Source organism: Vitis riparia, chromosome 1 (genome assembly GCF_004353265.1).
Source record: "Vitis riparia cultivar Riparia Gloire de Montpellier isolate 1030 chromosome 1, EGFV_Vit.rip_1.0, whole genome shotgun sequence".
Taxonomy (NCBI): domain Eukaryota; kingdom Viridiplantae; phylum Streptophyta; class Magnoliopsida; order Vitales; family Vitaceae; genus Vitis; species Vitis riparia.
In genome coordinates, this window is record NC_048431.1 from 22,738,681 (window position 1) to 22,755,022 (window position 16,342).

The 16,342-nt window shown below is 32.2% G+C and overlaps 2 protein-coding genes across 2 annotated transcripts; both read left to right on the forward strand.

Annotated features, from left to right (window-relative positions):
- Positions 1-3,612: 3,612 nt before the first annotated feature.
- Positions 3,613-10,806, forward strand: LOC117919680 (sphingosine-1-phosphate lyase). Its single transcript, XM_034836906.1, has 15 exons — positions 3,613-3,973; positions 4,076-4,121; positions 5,598-5,749; positions 5,877-5,936; positions 7,356-7,580; positions 7,672-7,813; positions 8,065-8,115; positions 8,188-8,279; positions 8,475-8,601; positions 9,432-9,447; positions 9,548-9,655; positions 9,769-9,823; positions 9,915-10,061; positions 10,341-10,419; positions 10,512-10,806. The coding sequence occupies exons 1-15, from the start codon at positions 3,642-3,644 to the stop codon at positions 10,632-10,634; spliced, it is 1,755 nt and encodes a 584-aa protein (XP_034692797.1). The 5' UTR covers positions 3,613-3,641; the 3' UTR covers positions 10,635-10,806.
- Positions 10,807-12,886: 2,080 nt separating this feature from the next.
- On the forward strand, positions 12,887-14,757 carry LOC117918667 (pentatricopeptide repeat-containing protein At4g21065-like). Its single transcript, XM_034835485.1, has one exon. The coding sequence runs from the start codon at positions 12,944-12,946 to the stop codon at positions 14,618-14,620; it is 1,677 nt and encodes a 558-aa protein (XP_034691376.1). The 5' UTR covers positions 12,887-12,943; the 3' UTR covers positions 14,621-14,757.
- Positions 14,758-16,342: the final 1,585 nt, after the last annotated feature.

Sequence of the window (16,342 nt, forward strand, 5' to 3'; positions counted from 1 at the left end):
ATTATTTTCACTTATTTTATAAGAATTATTTTAAGAAATAATTATACAAACATGAAGAATGATTAAAAATAAAACATTCGATATAAAAATTATTTTTAAAACATATTTACCAATATTAAAAATATGTTTAAAATATTTCAGGTTTCCAAACAAATTTTTGTTTTATAAAAATTAGATGACAGTTTTCAAAAACTGTCCTAAAAAACATTTTTCAAAATTATTTTCGAAAACAGCTACCAAATAGGCCCTTGATGTCACGTCCCAAAACCCACTCTAAGGGCATGACAATTATTTTACCCCTCAAGTCCAAAGGCTCAAAGTGGAAATGACACAAACATTCATATTGTAACTGAAAATTTACTAATTACCAAATTCATGTTCAGGGTAGTAGGACAAAATTCTAAAATCTCCAAGTATCAAATTTTTTTTTAAAAAAACTAACACATCAACCAGAGTGTTATTGTCCAAATAACTCCAAATTCAAATACTTTAAATGGATAATTAAATTTTAACATCTAAACAATGTTCAAAATAAAGTTTGAACCAAAATCTTAACAAAAAAAAAATTCTCCAACCTAGCCATCACTCCTCACCCGAATTGAGAATACTTGAAAAATTATCAACGAAGGGGCATGAGCTCAATAAGAAATATTAATACAGTTTCATAGATCAGACATTTTCAATCATGCTTGCAAATAGGAGATATAATATATACTTATTTTCATAAAAACTTTTGAGTTCAAGATACTAATACATTCAAACTTTTCAACAAAACTTTCTCATATCCATTTCAAAACAATTTTCTCATTGAAACCAAATCGAATGCATTCAAAATATCTTTATTATGATTATCAAATAACAAATGGTGCCCAATTAGATGGGACTTCATAAGTGAGTGACTAGTTTCAAATTTGTTTTAGTTAAGGTGAACAAAACCAAATGTCAACAATTATAATCCGCTGACTAGGGCCATATAATCCAAAGTCAAACATTTTATTTCATTAATTTAAACTTACAAAACAAAATATCATATCTCCTCAATTTTTCACTCTTCATAAACAAGGAAAGTTCTCAAAAATACTTTCCACACAAAACACATATTTAATCAATGCAAAAAGATAAAATAATATTTTTACACATTTCAAAATACAATATAAAAAGAAAATTATTTCATTTTATAAAAATCTGCATTGATTTTCCTTACCTTGAAGAAGCGCTAAAAAATTTGAAGTATTTAGCTCGACGAATTTACTCCTTACCTAACATAATATCACACACAATTATCTAAAGGCAAAAATTTGACAATCCTAAAAATATTTTATTTAGTATTAGGGATCCTAATTATTTTTCCATGCTAATATTATTACTACCCAATATTATTTTCAACTTCTTAAACAATAATAATATAATTTAATGAATTTCCAAATTTTTTATAAATTCATATTTCTTCCAAATCTTATTCAACAATTTATTTATTTTGTATACTTAAACTAAATTAAAAATTTTATTAAAAACAATTACTATTATTATTACTACATTTTTTCGATACCCCGTAACTTCAAAACAACCTCACTCTAAGTCACTCACAAACATCTAAATCAGACAATTCTTACTATTATTATTATTATTATTATTATTACTGTCATCATTATCATCATCATTCTTATTAATCTCAAAGTTCCCTCTTACTTAACAAAATACCCAAAATACTCCATGTACTTTTAACAACTTCGACAACCCCACCAATTCTACTCATTATTATTATTATTATTATTTTGCCCCTAAAGTTTATTTTGGGATGTTACACTTGATGTATTTGTTCAAACTTATTTTATTTTAGATTTTTTTTAAAAAAAAATTAAATTAAAAACTTTTCTATAAAATTTAGACAATCCTGTACCAAGTAATCTTTAAGGATACCTTATATAAAAGTTAATATTATTATTTTTATTTTAAAAATATAAATTGTATCCAAATAAATACTTATTTTTCTATTTCTTAAATAATATGACAATATATATGTTTTTAGCTATTTTAATTATATTATTTTTATTGGTAAACCAAATAAATAATTATTTTAATATATTTATATTTTTTTAAAATAAAAATTATACTGCATCCCAATATTAAACTTTTAGTTTAATAAAACATGCATACGAACTCATAGGGACCCGAATTGCCTTCCGACCTATCATAGGTTAGAGAATTCTCACTCCGACTCTAAGTTGAGTTTGATTAGGGTTTGACATAACAATAGATAACGTCTTCTAACCTGCTCAATCAACACAAGTTACACCCTGACAAATATTAAATTAAGTAGTAATTAGCATAAGGTTTAAATTAGTCTTAATTGAGAGGTGAAATTGAACTTTGATTTGGGCTGAGCCCAAAATTTTCACCATCAACTTGGAACACAACAATTTTTGGATGGACTAGTCATGGGTCCACCCAATCTAGACTGGGTTCGAGTCCCATCAAACCATGAACCGGTCCGGCCCAAAAAAAAATATAAAGATTTTTTTTCTCCTAACACATGTGAAGACTTGCACAAATCATATGACTAATTATGGTTACAACAAATACCACCCATACTAAAATAACTTAATTATGTATACTTAAAAAAAGAAAATAAAAAACCAAAAACCATAGGAGGTATATGGGCTTATATGAAAACTATTATTTTACAACAAAAACATATAAAATATTTTTGACAACAAAAAGATTGTTTTTTGTTTTCTATTTTTAAAAATAGAAAACAAGGTGTTTTCATAAAGCATGTTTTAGTTTTTTATATTGTTTTCACTTATTTTTTATGACTATTTTAAAAAATAATTACATAAACTCATAAAATGATTAAAAATAAAATATTATATATGAAATAGTATTTTTAAAAATATTTGAAGTTTTTAAACAAACTTTTATTATATTAAAATCAGAGAATAACTTTAAAAAACTATTTTTTTAATTATTTGAAAAAACAATGACCAAATAAAGCCATAACTTTAGTTCAATTTGATTTATTATTGGTTTTTCTAATAAAAATTATTGTTCGAATTTATATTTGGAAAACTAAAATTATTAAAAAAAATTATTATGATTGACCAATTCTAGAATTTTGTTGGTTTATTTGGGTTTTTTTACACATTTGGAAAGTATTTGAATAGATTGATCAACCATAAATCTTATACTTCCTAATATGATTAATCTAAATCTTAACAAATTTATATTTAATATTAATATACTATAACTATTTTTATATTTAATTCTAAATATAATATTCAATCATACAATAGTCACATTTACCATTTTGTCCTTTTTTACTAAACAATGAAGTTGTTATCCTATGTCTATGATGTGTACATCTCACCTCACATCGTTGCGTATACTCCACCATATTGACCTCGTGAAAGACAAAATAAATTGTAATTTTTATTTATAATTAAAAGGATTAAAATGGATAAATTATTTTTTTATAAATTAAATATTATTATTTTTGTTTCTTCGATGAGGTTTTAAATGCTTTAAATTATTATTTTATACCATTAATCACCAACAACTAGAAAGCCGTATGGAGTTGTCTAAATGTCGCTGATCAAAATTTTATGGCTTGATAATTTCATTTCTTGTCACAGTGAACAAATATGATAATACTTAATAGAACTTATCCAAAATATCGTACCATTCCAAAAACAATCAGCTCAACAAACGCAGCCCCGCCAAAACAAATAGAAGCATCGTCTCACGCCATTGAACAAAGCTCAGCATCTCTCTCTACGTCTTCAATGGAATCTTCTTTCTTCTCTCACATGAGAGCTGCTGCGAACTCATTCTTATCCGAGTACGAGCCTCTGAATCTGCTTCTCGCTCCTCTTCTCGCTCTCCTCATCGCTCGCATACTTCAATGCTTCGTTGACGTCGTCAATGAGAAAGGACTCAAGGCCACAATTCTAGGGTTTCTCATCACCTCCGTCAAGTAAATCTTCGTCTATTGTTGGTTTTTTTTTTCTTCATTAGAAATAAAAAATAATTAGTGTGTTTTTGATCTGATTTTCATTCGCCGATTTGTGAAGAGCAGGTTGGTTCCTGGTGTGAAGAGGTACATCGATGCCGAGAAGCAAAAGGTCAGAGAGATTTGATTTTTTGTTTTTTGTTTTTGTGTTTTTGCTTCGTGAAGCGGAGAAAGTGTTTTCTGGCAACAGGATAATTCGAGATCGAATCGAAAGAGAGCAATTGATGTCCTTTGTTTTTTCTTTGAGAAAATGAAAAAAAAATAAAATAAAATTGCGGTCACTGTACAGTTAAGGTGGCATTAAATGCCTTGTATTTATGAATTTTGAAGGCTTGAAGCGATTGGAGTTGCGAGTCTTGGTGGGGCTCTAGTAGGTCCTTTGTCATGTTTCATCATTTTCATGTGCAATTCGTTATTTTTTGTCTGATTGGTAAGCTGTGAATGCATGTACATGCTTTTTGACAGACTACATTTAATGACGGTAGTTGGTTGTGTCTTTACTTTTATAAGCAGTTAGCCCCATATAGGTGGCCTCTTCCTTTTTCTCCCATGCTTTTATTGAACCAGGCATCGAGCAAAGTCTTGTACTTAGTACTTACGACACCAAGTAAATAAATGGGTTCAGGCTTGCAGCTTTTGGGGAATTTAATATATTTTCGTCCAGCACTGCATAGTAATTGTTGGTCTGATTTTGAAAATTCAGAATAATCACCTAAATAGATGTGTACAAGGTCATTTTTGGGTAGGCACTGCAGGGTAATTGAATTAGACTGAGATGTTCTACATTGCATGTTAGTCAATGATGATGGTCTGATATTGAGAGATTAGTATGATCTCTGGAGTAAAACATGAATGGGGTCATTTTTGGAGAACCTGAAATGTTCTAAACTTAAGACGACTTTTTGAGAGGAATGCAAACAACAATGGATGCTATGATATTCAGGGGGCCTACAATGGGAGGTTCAATTTATTAACTTGAATTGAATTTTCATCAAAGAGATGTTCTCATCAGACACCTGATATGTTGGGTGTGTTCCACTCACTGCAAGAAAGCCCGTACCCAATTTTAGGAGGCTCCTCATCAAACTATTACATTGCTCACATCTACATGCATCTACATGCTAGTCATTAACCATGATTAGTTAATCTTGTATAGCTTTTACTTATCAAAAAAAAAAAAAAAAACCATGATTTGTCTCAGGGTCATCAGTCCTGGGCAAAAGCAGTATTATTCCTCTGAAATCATGTTCACAGTGACCTACAGCATGTTGGCCATTGTTAATATATTTAGTGTCTTTTGAAATAGATGAACACTGGCACAACTGCATATTACTTTATAGATGTTCCAATGGAGCTATGACCGTTGGACCACTAATATGGATGTTTACTATGGCTTTTCTTGTGAACCTCATATTCCAAAACATTTAATGGATCCAAGTATTTGGAACTTGAAAGCAACAATTCTAGTTGGCAAGAAAACTACTTCTGATGCCTACATGGTATGGGTCCCTTCCTGCTGAAATCTTATTACTGATGAAACTAACAATTCCGTTACTTTTGTGGGGGTGTTGATTCCTTGAATGTGCAGGTTGTTGATAAGTTGCAATCTGGTAGTAAATCTAAAAGAGATGGTTGGAGTACAGAGTTGCCAAGGACAGGATTGGGAGAAGGAGTCATAGAGAAAATGAAAGAAGAGAAAAGAAATGATGTGGTTTGGCAAGGCAAATGCTCCGGTACAGTGTATGTTTGTGATTATCAGAACAAGAACTATATGTTTGTGTCCATAGAAAAACATTGAACAGTTGGTTCTATTTTTGGTTATGCTTGAGTACAAATTTTATGTTGATAAGTTAATGGTTTTGTGCAGTTACATTGGAGGAAGTGAATCAGAAGGACATTTTTCTTTGATAAATGAGGCGTGTTCCATGTCAGTGAGATATGCACTTCTTTGACTTGTATTTTCTACTGCAGAGCAGATCCTAATTTAAATAAAAATTGCATTTGTTGATTCAAACTTTGATGATTATGATTTAGGAGTATTGAGCAAAATAATTTATTTTAAAAAAAAAAATTCACTTTGTTGGTATCCACATCACAAAACCGTAGTTGGTAACTACAGTTTTGAATCTTTTTTAAAATAGTCAAAATTGTAGTTACCAACTACGACTTTAAATTTAAGCTTAAAACTAAAGTTGGTGACTATGGTTTTAAAGATAAATTTAAAACCGTAGTCACTAACTATGGTTTTATGTTTAAAAAAAATTCAAAATTGTAGTTACTAACTACATTTTGTGACCCAAAAAAAGAAAAAAAAAAAATCTCAGGCCACATGGATGCCTAGATGATTGAGATGCACTAGTTTGAGAATTATTTTGGTAGGAGATTTACTTTCTGAATTTTTTTAGACATATTATTTTTGCTCAAAACTCTTATGATTTAGGTAATGCAAAAACCAAAGGTTCCAGTGAACAGTGCAGAAGTAACCTTTTACTTTTGTACTTAAATGCTTCTTGCCAAATACTGGCAACTGTTGAGATGGCTTTATAAACATGGAAACACTAAATTCCTATTAAATTGAGTACCACTCAGAAAGAGAATTATAATAATGCATTTGCTTATGACTTGAAAAATTATCTCTTTCTTGTTCGCAAGGTCACAATTTTCTTTGTCCTGCCACTGATATTTCATTTACTAATCTACTGCCACTCATACCAGTGTATGTCAATTTAAATATCATATTTTGTTCTCCTACTATGTCTTCATATCATCCCTACTTTTGAAGTCTAGAAGAAATCATCCTGAATTGCTCTATTTCTTGGGTGTGTGTCCATGTGGAAGTGGTCTCTTAATTAGCTCAAGGGCATAGTGGATATTTTCTCATAATTAGCACAAGGTGTTCTCTCTTGATTGATGCAAGAGAACAGTGGACGTATTTTTGACTAAATATGTAAATTTCAAGAACACCGTACACAAGCACCAGTTCTGATGTTTAACACACACAATTTCCAGTATTCCATGAAATTCCAAAAATATTTTACCTCCTTGCTTTTATTTCCGGCCATTTTGAAACTTTAACATCTTCCTGTTAAAAATTCTAGTAGAATAGTGTATAAATTGACACACTGAAATATTTCAAATTTTCAATTTATAATTAAGGTTGGAATTTGATACCCTTATGAACATGATTTCTACAACAAGGTTCATGGTGCTTTTCCTATCTAGGTTATCCTCACAGGGTAGGTTTCACCGTTGCAATAAGCTTTACCACGGTGTCTTTAACTAGTTTAGTAGCTTCAGTTTATCTTCATTTTTGCACCTATCATCATGCCTTTAAATTGATTTTCAGGTTTGCACATACGAACCCATTGCATATGGATGTATTCCAAAGTGTAGTTCGATTTGAGGTGGAAGTTGTGGCCATGACGGCTGCATTACTTGGCAGTAAAGAAAAGGCTTCTGGGGGACAGATTTGTGGAAACATGACTTCCGGAGGAACTGAAAGTATATTATTAGCTGTGAAAACATCACGTGACTATATGAAAGCAAAGAGGGGAATCACAAGGCCAGAAATGTATGTACATTCCTTTATTTCATGTTTATTTTCTTCTAATCTATTTTTGATCTGAGAATTATTTATGGAAATAATTTTCTTCCAAGCTTAGGATAATACCTGAATCTGCACACTCAGCATATGACAAGGCGGCACAATATTTTAACATCAAACTTTTGCGTGTTCCTGTAAATAAAGAATTTCAAGCAGATGTCAAAGGGATTAGACGGCGTATTAACAAAAACACCATTTTGGTATATATTTCTAAACCTTACTCTGTAAATTTTATTTTCTTTGTGATGATTTCTTTCACAATATGTGGAGGAGCATTTTAACATTGTTTATAGTTAAAAAAAAAATTAAATAAAAAAATAAGACAATGAATGGAGTACCTCTCTTGCTTTGTCTCTTTTTTTATGGTTTGTTTTTCTCTGTTATGTTTGGGATGATTTTCCCAATGGAATATTTATATGTACAAGTTTATGTAAATTTTCCTGATATGCAGATAGTTGGCTCTGCACCTGGGTTCCCACATGGCATCATCGACCCCATTGAGGTATGTGAAATTGACTTGTTTATTCTGAAGCTCTTGGATTTATTTTAGAGAACTCAGCAATTGCTTTTGTAGGAGCTTGGTGAATTGGCTTCTAGTTTTGGAATTTGTTTTCATGTTGATCTTTGTCTTGGAGGCTTTGTATTGCCTTTCGCTCGTAAACTTGGGTATGGCTGTCTGGATTTCCTTTGACTGATCAATTTAAATTAAGATCACAAATTCATATTTATTACGGGGTCTGTTTTTTCTGAAAAGGTTGAGTTTTCCTCAAACCTTGTCTCAACTTTACAAAGCAATTACTGGTTTTCTTCAGTTTAGTCAATCAGTTATTTGGTTGTTAATCTCTAACCTTTTCTTTTCAGGTACCCAATTCCACCTTTCGATTTTTCTGTGGAAGGAGTGACCTCAATATCAGTCGATGTGCACAAATATGGGCTGGCTCCCAAAGGAACAAGTGTAGTTTTATATAGAAATCATGACATCAGAAAGGTAGTCTCTGTTTCCCCTTTTCTTGCTCCAGTTTTTAGAAACGAGTATTATCTAATCTGTTATAGTTGGTAGGTGTGAGGGCTGTCAGCCACCAGGCTGCTGTTCAGATTTGTGTGCAGGTTTTGAATAATTGTTTCAGTCAGACGTAGGATTCATTTGAGTTGTTTTATTTTCTTTTTCTTCTGGTTATCTCAAAGGAAGATCTTCCATGGTGATATTGACATCTATTTTGAAGAAATCCCAGGACATTTTTTTAATCATGCTTCTATAAACACCTTTTAGTGGTTGCCTGTGGCTTGTGAGACAAGGACACTATCATTTCATGGGAATCATTAAAAATATCTAATTTGAAAAAGTTTGCATGATCCATGTGGTTTCTCTAGCATGGGATCAAGTTCTGTCCCTTGACACAATGAATTAAGTTGAGGCCCATAATGCATGTTCATCTTTACAATAATTATGCAACTATTCAACTATGATGTCTCAATTCCATGATCAAATTATGTTCTTCAAAACATTGTATTAAGTTGTGTGTTGCCTTATTCTATTGGGTAAACTATATGTATGCAAGATGTGTAGCATTTGAGAACTCGGTTTTCAACTCTATTATTGGAATTTGGATTGCAGGTAAATAGATAAGAACAGAGTGTTAACATCCATATTTGAGATAAACTATGTCGCTTGAATTCTCATAGACTCATACATCGACTAGCATGGTTATACTATTTTGCTTTGATTTTTTTCTGATATGCCTTTCTATAATTGCATCTTTACTGGTGGGATACCATTTATATGCTGTGTATTGGCTTTTGGCTTCGCCTCTCCAATAGCATCAATTTGTTGCTGGTAAGTTTACTTTCCATGTTAATGATGGAATTGAATAATCAATTTCTGCTGCCTATGTCCTTATATATCCTTTTGTTTTTGTTGTATATTTATGGTGCAGTTACTGAATGGTCGGGTGGGCTTTACGTTTCTCCAACAATAGCTGGAAGCAGGCCTGGTGCTTTGATTGCTGGGGCTTGGGCAGCAATGATTTCTTTAGGACAAGAAGGTGCCAAATTACGTTTTATTCCCAAATCTTGGTGCTGTCAATTGTTTTTTCCTCTTACTTGCTACACCTTGTGGACTTATTTATTTATTTATTTATTCCATTTCATTTTGTAGGATATTTGAATAACACAAGAGAGACCATGGAAGTATCAAAAAAATTACAGAGAGGGTATGTGGGTTTATTTTATTTATTAAAGAAAAAAAAATTGTTTTTTTCTCAACTTTGGGACATCACTAATTAATGGTCTTCTAACATGCAGAATAAAGGATATTCCCGAGTTATTTGTCATTGGAAGGCCAGACATGACAATTGTGGCATTTGGATCTAATGTCGTAGACATATTCGAAGTCAATGACATATTGTCATCCAAAGGCTGGCATTTGAATGCATTGCAGAGACCCAACAGGTGGGGGATTCAAACATTATCTATAATATTTGAGGCATATTAAGCAATGAATTTCTTAGGGTATTACGGCATTGGACTCCCTGTTTCTCTACTCTAAGCTTATCAGGCCTCTGAAACTTGAACTAATTGGATGATTCTAAACTCCTGATTGATGGCTAGCCCGCCCTTGTGACTTTTCCAAATGTTTTTTTCTTTTTTCTTTTTCTGTTCTTTCCAAAGACATAGTATGGTCTTGCTCAAGAAACTCATTATCTTTTGAATTATGATTTCATGAATCAGCATTCACATCTGTCTGACCCTTCAACATGTTACCATCCTTGAGGACTTCCTCAAGGATCTGAAGGAATCTGTCCAAACTGTAAGTACCAAACCATCTCGATTGATCTCCTCCTCCTTTATCACTGGTGTTATATCCATTGCTATGGTGCTCATTTCCATGTTCTGATTCAGGTAAAACAAAACCCAGGTCCAATCAATGGAGGACTTGCTCCGATATATGGTGCAGCAGGGAAGATGCCCGACAGGGGAATGGTTGGGGAGTTGCTGGTAAATTTCATGGACGGTACATGCTAGTGGCATTAGCATTCACTGTACTCCACAACTGGTGGTAATTTCAATCAATTTGGGCTGTTGAGAGTCACTGTACTCTCTGGATGTGGTTCTGTTTGTTTCCCGTGATTCTGTTGTAAAAGAACTCTTATCAACTCATAAAATAAATGAGCCACCCCTATTTGATTTTCTTCAACTATTGCATGATGCCCAGCTCCCAAATGTTAATTTTTGACTGTTGCTTGATATTTCCTTTGAATTTCTTTAAGGATTTAAAGCAGCTTCAACGGCAATTTATTATTATTTTTTTTTGGGAGGTCTGAAAGGGCATTTCCTCTTTTGAACCGTCTGTAGTGTTACTCAAAGGATGAAGATATCCACAATATTAAAATAATGTCCTTAATTTAGGGGTACTGATAAAAAAAATAAAAAAAATAAAAAAAATGGAGAATTGTGTCTTGGGCCTAGTTGGGTCCAAAAATTGACCAAAGATCCATATATCATGCACATTTAAGCTCAAGACCCAAATAGAGTGTAAAAATTAAGTTGAAGGATATTATTCTTTATTAATCCTTAAAATACCCTTAATTCTTAGTTCCAATATAGACATATAGTGAGTGTAAATTTTAATTTTTTTTTCCTTTTTTATTCCCAATTAAGTATTACTCATTTCTAACTTTTTGTTTTGTTTTTTTTTTGTTTTTTAAAGATATTTAATCTTTTTAAAGATAAATTTTTTTCATATAAAATTTAATGGATAATCAATGAATGAAATTTAATTCCTTTTATTATTTTCATATAAAAAATAATACTAAACAAGGTTTTCAGTTTTTATTTTTAAAAATAGTTTTCATTTTTTAATTAAATGTTTTTTCAAAAAATAAAAATCATATTACCATTTTTTTAGAAAGTATTTTTAAAAATAGTTTTTGAACATAATTTTTATTTATTTATAATTTAAAATAGAAAATAATGTTGATTTTCAATTATTTATAAAAAAAAGTTTTAAAAAACAATGAAAAATCCAAATGGTTAAAATAAAATTATTATGGTTGTATGAATAGTGGTGGAATAAAGACCAAAAAAGCTTATATGAAAGATCAATAGGTATTTTGGTCTTTTAATATCCTATATCATTTCCATCAATTATGTAAGTTATATGGATCAAACCTTAATTTTTGGGCTAAATTGGGTACAAAAGACAATTGCCCCTTAAAAAAAAAAAAAGGAGGTATAGATATTCTACTGAAATTTGATTATCTCTTCCACAAATGTCATAGAATTTTGAATGTGACATAAAGTGCAACAATTTCCTTAATAGAAGAAATCAAAAGTGCAACAATTTAATCATTTGATTTAGATATAGACAAGAAAAGAAACACATAAAAATAATTTGTTACCTATAAATTTATTTATTTTTTGAAATTTTTTTCCCGAAATATTTAAAGAACTAAATATGGAAAATCCAAAATATGCTTTTTTTTTTCTATTTTCTTTAATAAAATAATTTATTTTAATATAACATTATATTCATATATGATAACTTATAAACTAATAAATCAATAAAATTTCCATATCATACTTTTAGGATAATATTTTATTTTAATATATAAGATAATGTTTTATTTATATTAATATTTCTTTTATAATAGTGGCTCCACAAAATATTTTATATGGTTTTATCCTCTTTTCTTTTCAATTTTTAAGAAAATATTTTCTTTTAAGGAAATTTTGAGAACACCAAATTGATCCTTTAATTCTTCTTTTTCAGTTTTTGAGCTCAAAATTTAGAAGAAAAAAAAAAGAGTTATTTTTTGTAAAACTACTCCTTCACATTTTTTAAACTTAAAAAATATTTATTTTGGATAAAAATATCCTCATTTTTGTGCAATAAAAATAACTTTTTATTTTAAAATACATATGTAAATAATAAAAATGTTGAAGGACATATATGTCAAAATTGAGTTAAATTTCAAGTTAAAAAATAAAAGAATTTAATTTTATAAATTTGAGATTTTTTCACCTCTTTTAATCAAAATTTTTTTAATAAAAAAAGACTATTTTTCATCTTATTTTTGTTTTTAAATAAAAATAAAAAACAATTTAAGCATTGCCTAAAATTATATAGCCTATGGTAATGTTTTCAACAATGGAATTCCCAAATAGCCCCTAGTTTCCCCGGGACCAACCAGGTCCCACGATTCGAGTGTCAATGCTCCGTTTGATTTTGTCCATGTTGCCACGTTATCGTACTTGTGCCTACCATATCTCACCGTTCGGGAGCTCGAGAGACGCTGAGAAAACAAAAGAAAATTTATGTGCCATGATGTTCCATGAATCACATATACAAGCTCCATGCCCGTCTTCTCAAAACCGGTCATCACAACCACCCACTCGCCCTCCGCCGCCTCCTTCTATCGTGCGCCGCCTCTGCTCCGGCCAGCTTATCCTACGCGCGCTCCATCTTCGACCTCATCGCCTTTCCAGACACTTTCGCTTTCAACACCATCATTAGAGCTCATGCCGACTCTTCCCCCTCTTTTTCTCTTTCGCTTTTCTCTAAAATGACCATGGCCGGTGTCTCACCAGACCACTTCACCTTTCCCTTTGTTCTCAAGGCTTGCGCCCGTCTCCAAACTGGTCTGGACCTCCACTCACTTCTCTTTAAGCTTGGCTTTGATTCTGATGTTTATGTGCAAAATGGGTTGATCCATGTTTATGGGTGTTGTGGGTTTTTGGATTTTGCATTGAAGGTGTTCGAGGAAATGCCCGAAAGAGACTTGGTCTCTTGGTCATCGATGATCGCTTGTTTTGCGAATAATGGTTTTGGGTATGAGGCTTTAGCGTTGTTTCAGAGAATGCAGCTTGTGGGTACTGTGAAACCCGATGAAGTTATCGTTCTCAGCGTGGTATCTGCGATTTCTATCTTGGGGGACTTGGAATTGGGAAAGTGGATTCGTGGTTTTATTAGCAGAAATGGGTTGGAATTTACAGTTTCATTGGGGACGGCTTTGGTTGATATGTTTTCTAGATGTGGGTGCATTGAGGAGTCGATGAGGGTGTTTGATGAAATGGGTGAAAGAAATGTGTTGACATGGACTGCATTGATTAATGGGCTTGCGGTGCATGGACGGAGTGCAGAGGCGCTAAGGATGTTTTATGAGATGAGGAATCATGGTTTTCAGCCGGATCATGTTACTTTTACTGCAGTTTTGGTGGCTTGCAGTCATGGAGGTCTTGTCAGTGAGGGGTGGCATGTCTTTGAAAGCATTAGGAATGAATATGGCATGGAACCATTGCCTGAGCATTATGGTTGTATGGTTGATCTCCTTGGCCGTGCAGGCTTGCTTAATGAAGCCTGCAAATTTGTGGATAGAATGCCAATTAGGCCAAATTCCATCATTTGGAGGACTCTGCTTGGAGCATGTGTAAACCACAATTATATTGAGTTGGCAGAGAAAGTGAAGGAGAAGATCAATGAGCTTGATTCTTACCATGATGGTGATTATGTGCTTCTATCAAATGTGTATGGTGGAGTTGGTCGGTGGGCTGAGAAGGCTGGGGTGAGGAATTCAATGAGAGAGAAGAGAATCAGCAAGAAACCTGGCTGTAGTTTGATTAATGTGAACCATTTGATTCATGAGTTTGTTGCAGGAGATAATAATCATCCCCAGTTTGAGAGTATTAGGGAGTTCTTGGTTTCAATGATTGATAGTTTGAAAGTTGTGGGTTATACTCCTGATATATCAAATGTATTGTTTGACATCGAAGAAGAGGAGAAGGAGAGTACTCTTGGTTACCATAGTGAGAAGTTGGCTGTTGCCTTTGCCCTCCTTTGTTTTAAGGACAGTAGGACCATTAGGGTCATGAAGAATCTTCGAATTTGTCATGATTGTCATTGTTTCATGAAGCATGCTTCAGATGTATTTGAAAGGGAGATCATCATCCGGGACAGAAACCGTTTCCATCATTTTAGTAAGGGATCATGCTCTTGCCGGGATTATTGGTGAATGATGCACCATTTTCAGCCCTCCATTATGGTGCTTGTATTTAAACTATCAAATATATGGTGTCTTTGCTCTCAAATTATGATTGAATGTCATAAATGCATTTCAATGAATAAGTACTTCAGAGAACCTATTTGAAAGACAGCAACATTTAGAGGGCATCTCAACTAATGAGTTTAAGCAAATTCATACATGTGATGATCTCAGGCTGACCAGACAATTGAATTTGGTAGCATTAATTTGGTCCAAACTGAGCTAGGGTTTTGCACCAGTGGCTGAAACTCCATTTTCACTTCAATCAGAGAGAATTTTGCTCATTGTCATCAAAAACCAGTGTTGAAGGCCTAGAACATGTTGGTTTCAAGTGCTGGTCACAACACTAGGCTGCCCAACACCAAAATCTTGGATCACTGACCACAACTAAATTGTTTTCCAGGCAAGCCTGATTTCCCCATCTATTATTTTTTTTTTCCTTTTGTTTTTTGATAGGTATCTATTATTTATTTATTTTTTCTTAATCTCTCTGTTTGGTTATTCAGAGAATTGAGGAAAGAAAAAGAAAGGAAAAGAAAAAAAGAGAATTTAGAATATAATGTTTTATGTTGTTTTGCTATTGACACAGTTGAATTACATTCAGTTGAGTGAAGTTCTATAATGTTTTATATCATTTTAGAATTAAGATATTGCATGAAGTCAGTTGAGTGAAGTTTTGGTTTCACCATGTCTACACATTGAAAATCAATATATCAAATATTTTTTACATTGAAAAAAAAAAAAAAGTCATTTTCTACTTTTTCTTGGCAACCATAGTGACCTTCTTTTGCATGGCTAATTGTGTCTTTCCATATCGAATTGCTTTACTAAATCGGGGTTACTTTCCTGTTAATTTATTTGATTTGTTTAAATAAAAGCTCCATCTGCTATATTTGATGCGTTTAGAATTCTTTGCAACTGTTTGTTAGAATCTGACTTTAAAGTGTGAACCTTTTACTAAATTTAAGGATTCTATGACAAAAATTGCACCAGTTATTGTTATGTAGGTAAAATAAATATATTGAAAACACTATCTGAAGGTGCACCAAAGTACACAGGTCATAAACAAAGGGAGGGAAGAAAGCAACAAAAAAGAAAGAGCAACAAAAGGCAACCTCCCCTTAACAAAGATCCTAATTAGTCTATAAAATCAAACATGGTTAAGGAGCCTCCATTTATGTACATCCTGACCCATGACGAAAGAGTATAAAGAAAAGAGAATTTTGATGTTTGACTAGACATTTCTTTGCTTTCAAAAGATCTCTAGATCCTCTCTTTCCAGAATGTCCAAAAAACATATGATGGGATAACACTCCAAATTTTCTTCCATTTTTTACCCACAAAGGAATCCTGTTGCCCTAATAGATTCTCTTTTATCGAAAGTAGCATCACCTATGCCACCCTAAACAAGGAGAAAATCAAATTTTATAATCCTCGAGCTTGAGCACAACGAAGGAGAATGTGATCTATTGACTCTTTATCTTCCATACAAAGAAATCATCAATTCACAAGGGACCAACCTCTTCTTTTCAACTAGTCCAATGTCAGAACCTTTCCCATAGAAACCAACTTTGTTTGGGATCATTGAGTCCCAAATAGCTTTTGTAGGGAAAGCAACCATTCTTTTCTATCTAAAAATGAGTCAAAGGATTTAACTATAAATTTCCCCATCTTAGTGTCAATCTATTCTAC

What these genes read in the sequence shown, in the direction of transcription:
- LOC117919680 (XM_034836906.1), top strand. Translation starts at nt 3,642, where the DNA reads ATGATAATACTTAATAGAACTTATCCAAAATATCGTACCATTCCAAAA. An exon ending in GCATCATCGACCCCATTGAG is followed by an intron (nt 8,116 to 8,187) that starts GTATGTGAAATT and finishes TTGCTTTTGTAG; the next exon opens with GAGCTTGGTGAATTGGCTTC. An exon ending in CCTTTCGCTCGTAAACTTGG is followed by an intron (nt 8,280 to 8,474) that starts GTATGGCTGTCT and finishes TTTTCTTTTCAG; the next exon opens with GTACCCAATTCCACCTTTCG.
- LOC117918667 (XM_034835485.1), top strand. Translation starts at nt 12,944, where the DNA reads ATGAATCACATATACAAGCTCCATGCCCGTCTTCTCAAAACCGGTCAT.